At 31.1% G+C, this 11,299-nt stretch overlaps 1 protein-coding gene across 2 annotated transcripts; it reads left to right on the top strand.

Moving 5' to 3' along the window:
• The first annotated feature begins 7,311 nt into the window (after window positions 1-7,311).
• LOC114380088 (probable protein phosphatase 2C 39) lies at window positions 7,312-10,941 on the top strand. 2 transcript variants are annotated; one of them, XM_028339015.1, is made up of 5 exons: window positions 7,312-7,482; window positions 8,834-9,082; window positions 9,270-9,546; window positions 9,755-9,909; window positions 10,334-10,941. In XM_028339015.1, exons 1-5 carry the CDS (start codon window positions 7,450-7,452, stop codon window positions 10,469-10,471), a joined length of 852 nt encoding a protein of 283 aa, XP_028194816.1. In that variant the 5' UTR covers window positions 7,312-7,449; the 3' UTR covers window positions 10,472-10,941. The 2 variants fall into 2 exon arrangements, with proteins under 2 accessions (XP_028194816.1, XP_028194815.1); XM_028339014.1 differs by lacking the exon at window positions 7,312-7,482 and adding an exon at window positions 7,550-7,600.
• Window positions 10,942-11,299: the final 358 nt, after the last annotated feature.

Below are 11,299 nucleotides of genomic sequence, written 5' to 3'. Positions count from 1 at the left end.
TTTTAAAAACTATATTTAAATAGCCATGTGACATGCTTTAAAAAAAATTATTTGCCTATTTAACTAGGCTTATCTAAAATTAATATTTTCATCTATTTAATAACGTTAATAAAGAATAAACTTTTAAACAAGTTAATAGGTTACACCAGACTTTTAAAAAGTTCAGGATAAATTTTAAATTTTTTTATGATAAATAATAAATTAGACTTACACCTTAATTTTATAAAATATGTCTTACCTATTTATTTAAAGTGTGATAGATTTGACCTAGTTTCATCCCAAACTAGAGGATAGAATGAAACACATGATATTTAGTTTAATTCTTTGGCGTAAAATCAACAATAGCTTCGGCTAAAGCATATATAGCACTAGTGCCGCTTCAAGTATATATAGCCATGCTTAATGAGAGGAGCTTGTGGTAGTGATCAAAGTGAGCAGATAACAATGTGCCCCCATAAATTCATATATCTTCTAGAGTGTGTTTGAATAGGGTAATTTAACTAGGTGATATATTTTTTATAGGAAATTAAATTCTTTTTTATTAAAAGTAACTGTTTGGATATTTTAGTAAAAGGAATTCAAAATTTTAGAATTTTAAAAAGGAATTGTAGTTAGTTGAAAGAATAGAATTTCAAATTTCATCTTCAAGGGAGTGAATTTGGAAATCCATCTCTTCGTCGTCGCCATGTCCCTCCTCCGCCACCTTCACTAACGTACTTGCGACTGAGCTTCTCCGGCGTGACGTCAATGCCGCGGCACGCCGTCACCATGACGCTCACGGTCTGGTTGACAATGTGGATGCACTCGAACACGTTTACTGAGTTGTCGTGGTTGGCGACAGTGATTTCGAGCACGTAATTGTTGTTCACAAGGCGATACACGACGTGGTAGCGGCTCTCAACATCGACGATGACTTGGCCGCTGGACGCCGCTAGGGAATCATCGTCGATGGACTCCGCGGCGTAGGCGTCGTCGGGCACGAAGTGCTTGTTGGCGGGGAAGGCACGGTGCGTCTGGCGGAAGGCAGAGAGGGCGTCGAGGGCGCGTGAGGGAGGGAACCATTCGCGTGTCTGGAGAAGGATGTCGAGTCCATTTGCAAGTTGCATGGCAGGGAAAGCACTAGACAAGACATTGGAGATTCTCATATTATTGAAGAGATAGATTATATTCAAACACAGGATTTTTAAAATAAAAGAATTTAAATTGAAGCATTTGAAATTCTCAGAATTTAAAATTCTTTAAAATATTAAATTACCTCATCCAAACACACTCCTAGAGTACTTGCAGTGCATCTTATATCTCTATTAAAAAAAACACGTGATAAATAAGAATGACACACTAACAAGACAAAATAATTTTCCTAACTAATTAGGGAATATTAATTTATGTTCATCACCCACTCTATCTATCATATTTTTCTCCATTTATAGATATGTAAAGATCTCTCTCATTAGTTAAGAATACAATCAAAATACTCATGTAACATCTACCCAATTCTTCTCCCGGGTTAGTATTAGAATGTGTTAGGCGTAATTCATTTCTAACTTGATATAAGATCTATAACATATTTCACATTAATTAAGAATTTGATATATGTGCAGTAAAAAAAATGATATACGTAGAAATAATTATAACATCTGTCACTTCACAAAACATTTTAGTATAAGCACATGCATATTCCAATGCATTTTTTTAGATGTTATTCTCACACAAGTTTTTTTAAGAGAAATTATGGTATATATATTTACTCTTTTTTTAATTCATTTTTATCTCATTTTTCTTTCTATCTTTTTTTTCTGCCACATCATTATTTATATTTATCACTTTTTATTTTTTTATTTTTCTTCTCTCCATCTCTCCCTTTCATTCTACACCCAAAAAATATGCACTCAATATAAATATACAATTATGTTAAATATTTAAAATAAGAGTTGTATCATTTATTATAATTGTATTCCAGTTGAATAAATTTGTTTTTAATAAAAAAATTTATCTTAGTTGCTTTAAAAAAACATATCTTAGTCTCATAAAAAAAAAGTGATTCAACGTTGTTGGCTAGGAACATATATGTGTATGGATTATTTGCAGCTATGTTGCCTCTGCAGTAGTGATTTAAATCTAATGGTTAATGCTTGTTAGAAATAAGAATATAAAAAATATTTATATATGTAGTTATAAAAGATTAATACGCTGCAGTAGGGGATGTAGGATCGTAGAGAATCTAAGTCCAATATATATAGGTATTAAATAGTGAACAAATTAACAAACCACTGTTATTGCTTTGCAATCAAATCAACCAGTCTTTACGCGGCTGCTGAGGAATTCGTAAACGAGTTATGATCCGTAAATGCAACTCAAAGACTACTACTCTAACATCCTAACTTAAGTTCAAGTCATTAATGCATATGGTAGTGTTGTAGCGATTCTATATGTGAGATAATAATGTGTCAAGGTCGTTGTGGAATCAAGCGTCTATATATACTTAAAAGATTTTATTTTATTTTTATGGAAGTAAGATATCTTCTTAATCGAAAGTTATGAGACTAATTAGTGTAGAGATTAGCAAAATGGATCTTATTTTTTCCAACAAAATCTTTTTCATACAATTGATCAGAATCTTTTTCATACAATTGATCAGAAAATCATACATTTTCAGTATATTTACAAAAGTCAATCATCTATCAATTATATCGGAATATATATATATATATATATATATATATATATATATATATATATATATATATATATATATATATATATATATATATAATTGAGAATGCACCGACATCAAAACCTTATGTTAATGGTAGATTACATGCATGACAAAATAAGACTTAGATGTTATTTATTAAAGGTTCTTCTTAACAACCTTCTTTGCTGGCTTTCTTGATTCTCTTTTTCTTCTATTTATAAAACTAAAAATACTAAAAATCGTACAATTTATTATTCTCACTAGCATCTCCTGTGATTCTTTTTTACATATCTAAACAACTTTAATTAAATTTTTTTGTCATTTTCCCTTAATAAATGCTAATTTTAGTTTCAAAAAAGAATTTCCTAAATGATATTGAGTCTTAATTTTGGAATCATTCCCATTAGTCTTTTTTTGGGGGTTGTTGGGGTTGGGGTAAGTAATGTGCCATTTTAGTTTTTAAAAGAAAAAGAATGTTAAGAAACTTGCTACACCCAAATTTGTTCGAAATGATGTGACGATTTCCGGCATCAATTATTGTCCTGCGCCGTATAAATACATTTAAGAAGACCTGGCCAATTTGTCTCGTTTTGGAGGCAGATGAATTATGTATTATAATTTCTTTTTCTTAATTCTCTTATTCGGAAAAAGAAATAGTAATTAATCTAAAATTTGATTAAAAATTATTTTTATTAAAAAATTAAACTCAGGTATAATTTCAGGTATAACGGAACAATTCAAACTTTAATTTTAATATATTAACCACTTACACGTTTGTGTAATATAATTTTAATCATAAGTGAAATCAGAAAAGTAAAAACTAATTAATCATCATCCCTTCATGCCTTACAAAACATACTTAATTAAATGAATATTTCTATTTATAAAAAAAGAATAACCCTAATTCTTTTTGCAGTACCTTCCTAATAATTTTCACAATTTTATGTTTTTAAGATATTAAATATTTTAATTAATACTCTATGAACACATGCGTGTTAGCAATTGTCGTATTTTTTTATTTAAAAAAACTACCTTTAAGTTAATGATTGTTGGTACAATTAACCTTTGTTTATCCCTAGTACAATGAATCACACACTAATCTTTTGTCAACTAGCATTTTTGTTATTATTGTAAAGGAAAGAGTCCCAAAAACCCATCACTATTTAGACAAAGCAAAAAAGAAAAGAAAAGGAAAAGGCAAGGTAAAAGGAAAGTGAGAAGACTAGAAAAAATAGAAGCAATGCAGTAGCAGTACTGCAGTCTTCTCTCAGAAGAAGACCAAAGGAATGGTGTGGTCATCAGAGAGTAGTGTAACTTTCTTTGTATAAGGAAACAATGCCAAAGGGACAAGCAGCACTTTGAAAAATCCTAGTCTCTATTTTGGGTTTCTATGGCAGAACTCATGGGCCCAACTCAGACAATTGTGCTTTTGGGACCACTAATATAGGCCAGATTCATATTCCTAAATTTATTATCCAACTCAAGCAAATTGTTAAACCAATATTCCTTAAAACTAGGTAGAATACTTGTGACACCAATAGAGTGGCAACTCTGATGCATGGATATTGAAGAAATTTTGGTTCAAGGTAATTTATTCATAAACTCAATAGATTGTCTAGAGTAGTTAGAAGCATTTTCTATTTATCCTGTGCTTCAATGTATATCAAATTGGTCCTTAGTAATTTTTGCTTTAATAAAAAGTCTAAATAACAAGAAGATATAAGATTGACAAAATGAGACACTAAGGGTAAAGAAAAAAGTAATAGAGAAGTCATAAATTTAAATTTTCCTACTAATATTTATAATTAAACTAACCAACTAATATTTATTGACGAAAAAAAAGTCAAATGAACCCTTAAAAGTATTTTTTTTCCTTTATAGGTGCTCAGATTTGCAAACCAGTGACTTCAGTTAATTAAGGGATACCTTAGGCGCACAAAATTGGCACTAGGCACCTCAAAAATAGTTTTTGGTCAAAATCAAGGACTCGGGTCAGGTGCTACTATTTTACGTGCTTTGGGCACTTTTGATGCTGGGTTGGGCACTCCTAATGCATCAACGAGTGTTCATAATGTACCAGTGGAGACTCTTGATGTGTTGGGTGCATGCCTTGGTTTTTTTTTAACATTGGGGGTATTTTTTTTTTGAGAAATTATTAATTGAGGATACTTTTTTAAAATTATCTGATCAGAGGTAAGTCGTGACTGTCATGCACGACTCTCTAGCTAAAGTCGAACATGTTTTTACAACTTATGAAATGTTTATTTTTTATTTTATTTTTCTGTGTTGAAGTCATAAATACAGGTACGACTCTTGTTTATTTTTTTGAAGTTGTTTAAAAAAATAAATATTAGATAGTAAACTAAAAACGACCTATATTAAAGATATGAAAAACTTAATTAAACAAAAAAAATTATGTAACCCTTTGGGGTAGTTACGGTTTTTTAATTTTTAAATACAATTTTCAAAACAAAATAGGTGTGATAAAAGTGGAGTTGAAATAATTTTTAAATCATTTTCAAAATACTTTTATATTTATTTTCAAAACCAAGAAAAAAGTTCTCTAAACTTGGTTTAGTTTTTTTTAACACATATTTCTTACATTTGATAATCATATTTTTTGTTGTCACTACCACCATCATTACCACAAATACTATCATTATCATCACCACTAGTGTCGTCATTGTCATCAATATCAATATCACTTTTGTTACTGTCGTCACAACCACTATTAACATTGTTGTAATCATCCATAGTTGACATCACCACCGCTGTCACTACCACCACCATCAATATCACTTTTGTCATTGTCACCACTAACTTTGCCGCCACTGCCACCGATATTACTATCACCACCACAACAACCAATGTCACTACCATTGTCATCGCCACCACCAATATCACTGCTACTACCACCGTTACCACCTTTGTCACGGTCACCAACATCATCATCGTCATTGACACCACCACTGGTATCTTTATTGTCGTTGTTGCTTACATCATCACCATTTTTATCACCTCCACACAAAAGTATTCTTAAAATAATTTTAATATAATATGAAACTTTCACATTAAATTTATTTTGATACTAATTATATTTTAAAATTTAATTTATTTTAAAAAAAACTAAAACTAAAAATTATTTTTTTTAAAAAAATTTAAAATTTAAACCTAAAAATCACTCCATGACCTTAATCTTTTAAATTTTCTCCACGGTCATTGTCATGGAAACACTCTTTCTTTAACACACGTGTACTAGTAGTCATGTTAAAAAATGACACGAAAATGAGTGTGGTATAAGTACAAATTATTTCATGAATCTGTTAAAATTGTATCACTTATAATCTCTATACTCTTTACCTTTTAATAAGTACCTGTATTTTAAAGAATTAATATGTACACATGTGTAAATTTATGAACGAAAAGAAATTATAAGTAAAAATCTTTTTATTACGTCACATCGCACAATAATGAGAAGGCAAATCACAAATCCAAGGGGTTCAGCACCCAAAATAAATCTAACAGCTTAATAACTCTCTTCCAAAAAAAAAAAAAACTTTAACAACTCTCGAAATTGAAAACTATTTAACATTCTTTAAAAAAAACAAAAATTAACTAAGATAAACTATTTGTATAAATTCAGGTTATTTGCGATTAAAAAAAATACTATTTAAGATATGCTATTTATATGAATTCAGGACATTTGCATCTATGAATAAAAAACAAAACTACGAATAATTAAAGGTTATTTGCTTCTAGTTTTAACTTTAAATTTAAATTTAAAATTCTATCAAAAGAAAATTTAAAATTAAAATTTACTAAACACAAGTTTTGATTTAATTTATTTTAAAATTTATTTAAGTTTAAAAACTTAGCACACTTATTAATTGAATGAGTGAGTACTTCTTATAATTATAACTTACCTAATGAATACTCCTCTAGTTGAAGAAAAAAAAAGAATTAAAAATATAAAGTCAAACATGAAAAAAATGTTACGTTAAAAAATACTAATATATATTTTAAGAATAAATTTTATCTTTCTTTAAAAAAAAAATACATTTTATCTTAGAATTATTTTTTATTTTAAAACCTATAAAATTTAGATAACTTCTGAAATACTTATATTTAAGTTATGTTTTAAATATATTTTTGGGTTCTAAGTTATTTTAATTTTGATCTTAATTCTTATACTTTTTTTAAAAAATGGTTTTTATAATTTTATTTTATTTAGGTATTAATTTCCACCATCAACCGAATTTATTCTTCGAGAGGCAACTAAGAGAAATAAAAATATTAAAATTTAAACAGAATAAAAAAGAAGGACTAAAACTTGAACAAAATAAAATTATAAAACATAAAAAGGTCAAATGTTTAAAGTTAAGGATAAAGCGAAAGTATAGTAAAGAAAAACTTTATTTAAACCTTAAAATTTTACTCTATTCCACGTGGAGGCCTAGCTATTCATAATCAAAACACCTGCTATAATAAGAGTATAAGAAAAGAAACCAAATATATGGTAAGTCTAAATAAATAAATAAAATTGATTTTTTTTTTCATAAGGGGTGTAAACTGCAAAGTTAAATAACAGTTTTAGTAGTTATCAAAAAAACCAAAGAAGGTGGACTTGTCCTTTTCAGACCTGTCTGTCAACGCCACTATTTTCAATCCTCATCAGCATAGAGCGCAGTCACTCATCTTTCTCTTCTGTTTTGCCTTCTTTTCCTTTTCTTTTCTTCAAATCAAGGAGCTCAGCTATGACTACCAGAGAAATCCTTCAAAAGATGAAGGTATGGAGCACTCCCTTTTGTTGTTTTGGAGAAAAATGATTCATGGTTGGACTTGGATAACATTTTTCTTGTTATTGTATTCATGGATGGAGGAAATGATGTAGATCTTCATTTTTTGGTATTAATCTTCACCAATAGATTCAGTGGATTGCTTGTATTGTTAAATTTAATCAGCTCCACTAGTTTTCTTGTATGCCTTTTGTGGTTGTTATTGAACTAATCCATGCACTGTGCCTGGTCTTCCATCATTGACTTTGACTTGTAAGATGGTGTCTCCAATTACTTTTCTGCATTCTAAAGTTAGACTCTTTCAACTAGCTCCGATCTGTAGGGAAAACATATCACTAAAACTGATATGTATCTGTTTCCGGGGTGAGATAAATATACCTGACACTTTATGTCAAATTCTTCAATTGGTTTTAGCATGTGTCAGTGTGAATTGTGATGAATGAGAGCTTATTACAGAACTAACCAGCTTACTCCTATCTTTGCTCATTTGTATCACCCACCACTTTACTCTGATGTAGAAAAGTTACAAAACAAAGATGTTGAGTGCTTGCTTCCAGAACCTGGTTATGTGTGTTATCAAGATGCAACCTTTCCTTGTCATTAATCTAGGGTTTCCTCAATGAATTTTGCAAAAGCTATGGTAAAAGAAATAGAGAGATTTCTAAAAAAATTTCTAGGATAGTTGTAAAAGCTATTTCTATGTGTTGGAGATCCTACATCAACTAGAGATATGATGACCAATGTAGTCTTTATAAAACTTGGATGAACTTATCTTACAAATCGATTTTGTAGGTTTGAGTTAGACCCTAAGCTCAAGTTCTAAGGTGTTATCAGAGTCTTTCTTAGCAATTGTTGTTGGTCTTATCAGGTTGCTATTGAACTACCTGCAAATTTCTGGTCTTGCAAATTGCATTCCAGTCTTTGATGTGAGAGAGTGTTGGAGATCCTACACTGACTAGTGATATGACCAAAATAATATATATAAGTGAGGTGAGGGTTATCCTCACAAGCTGGCTTTATAGGATTTAGTTAGATCTAAACCCAAATTTTAAAACTATGTAATTGATACAAATCCCATTATTGACCTAAAGTGTGATGAACAGTCATGTTATAAACAATAAATCAGTTATTTAGTGTAGAGGGAGGGAAGGCACTACCGGTGTCTCCAGTCAGAGCATATTACTTTACATGTGGCCTACAACCTTCAGAATTGAATGCACCTTCATAAAACTAGTATGGGAAGACCAATCAACCTCTTGCTTAACAACTCGACTTTTTGACCATAGCATGAGTCTATAGTCATTTTCGTGCCAGTCATTTGACATGAGTATGTTGCTTGCAGGTAAAAGTTGGTTTGGGTTCATCAGACCCTGATTCAGGGAAAGGAAAGAGCAAGATGTCAAAGAACATAACTCATGGCTTTCATTTGGTGAAAGGAAAATCATATCATGACATGGAGGATTACGTTGTGGCTCAATTTAGGCAAATAGATAACAATGAATTGGGTTTGTTTGCAATATTTGACGGCCATGCGGGTCACAACGTACCTAATTACTTACGATCTCATTTGTTTGATAATATCTTACAAGAGGTAATGCATGGTCGTAGCTTTTGCTGGTTACAAAATCTGTAAGCTGCTTTATGTGAATCATGAACTGTAATGGAGATTCTTCTCAGGCATATTCTAAAAAAATCAAATTGAAAACTTCATAGTTCTAACTGTAGTTAAATGAATATGATTATTAATAGAAGTTCAATCATGTTTTTGTTTCGTGTAGCCTGACTTCTGGAAAGAACCTGCAGATGCTGTCAAGAGAGCATACAGTAAAACTGATTCTAGTATTTTAGAGATGTCGGGTGAATTAGGTAGAGGGGGTTCAACTGCAGTTACAGCAATATTAGTCAATTGTCATAAGTTAATAGTAGCCAACATTGGGGATTCTCGGGCTGTCTTATGTAAGAAGGGTGTGGCCAAACAACTATCAGTGGATCATGAGCCAACCACAGAACATGAGGATATAAAAAATAGAGGTGGTTTTGTATCAAACTTTCCAGGTATGACATAATTTAAAATGCATAGAATTTTTCCTTGATCTAATTAAAATGCTCCACTAGGTTGGTCAGTAGTGGGATTTGTAGCCCAGAGAGCTAATGATTCTCAATGCTTTCCTGATCTAGTTGAGTTGCTTGCTCTAAAAAGTTTACTTAGAGCATGACAGACTTTGTTCCAGTGCTAAGGATACAGCTTTTGTAATCAATTCAGGGGATGTTCCTCGTGTTGATGGACGGCTGGCAGTGTCAAGGGCATTTGGTGACAAAAGCTTGAAGAAACACTTGAGTTCAGAGCCATTTGTGACTGTGGAGATTATAGAGGATGATGCAGAGTTTGTTATATTAGCCAGTGATGGATTATGGAAGGTCAGTTTTGATAAATGAAGCATGATGCAAGCACCTTATGACTATCTGTCTGTCTATCTATGTTTATATTTGGTTAGATTTAATTACTCATTTGGTTTTTATACCTTCATAATCTTTATGTTTTAATCTCTACATCTAGAAACTGCCCGTTTTAGTTTTAGTTCCTACGCATACACTTTTTAACTCGATTGTCCTTACACATACGTTTTTTAGTCGATTTTAGTCTCTACAAATTTAGAAGACAAGGGCTAAAACAGATTAAAAATGTACGTCTAGGAACTAAAACGAATAATTTTTAGGTATAGATATTAAACGTAAAGATTGACCAAATGAATAATCAAACCTATTTGGTACCAACAAGTCATGTTTGATACACATGGTTATTTATCTAATATTAAAAATCTGTTTATTTAAATTATTCCAGGTAATGTCAAATCAAGAAGCAGTTAATTGTATCAGAAATATAAAGGATGCACGGTCTTCAGCAAAGCGCCTTACCGAAGAAGCAGTTAACAGGAAAAGCACCGATGATATCTCCTGCATTGTTGTAAAATTTCAGTGATCTCAAGACTGGCATGATAGACGTTGATCCAGCAACTTGCAAGTGTAACATAAACTTCGGTGTAATGAATAAAATGATAATGCTTGACAGCCATCAGGTGGTGTTGTTATGTTGAGTCATTCATGCAAATTAACTTGGCCAACGTGTTATTTAAAGTAACAATGTGGGAAAGATGTAGTAGATTCTAATTATGCAGACCAAACTTTAATCTGTAAGCTTGCAAGGAAGTTTGGTCAATGTCAGTGATCTTGAAAGCTTAATTTCATATCACTGCCCAGGCCTATGAGATTTTAGATTAAGTTATTCGTTTGTATCGGCCTACACTCCTATCGCTGTTGGATAACTAAAGTCTCTAGAGTGTGTGGGAAGCTTTCTCACAATTTCTTGTTTTTTTTTCACAACGAACTTGGGAATGACCTTTCAACGGTATCTTTTCATGAATAGGAAGAAGGGTTATGGCTTTGCAGTAATATAAGCATATCAATCATTGACAGGGGCAGAGAAGGAACATGTTTGTCAAACTTTTGAGCTACTATACCATTTTATTTACTGTTTTTTCTTTTCTTTGTAGAATGGCGACAACAAGGTTAGAATTGTGCATACTACCAAAATCCCCCTACTACTAACTACTAAGACTACCCTAATGGATACCATTTTATTTACTGGTGATAAAAATAAAGTTTACAGCTATATTGTGGAGATTTTCAAGGCAAAGTGAAAATAATGCATCCAAAGAAACGGATATGAAAAAAAATGTATAGGTTGAGTCTCAAATGAATCTATGAAGTTTATTAACATAGCACAAACAAGGTATAGAAATAATTGAAA

The sequence above is a fragment of the Glycine soja genome, chromosome 12 (assembly GCF_004193775.1).
Source record: "Glycine soja cultivar W05 chromosome 12, ASM419377v2, whole genome shotgun sequence".
Lineage (NCBI taxonomy): Eukaryota > Viridiplantae > Streptophyta > Magnoliopsida > Fabales > Fabaceae > Glycine > Glycine soja.
This window is presented reverse-complemented; position numbering and strand designations above follow the sequence as displayed.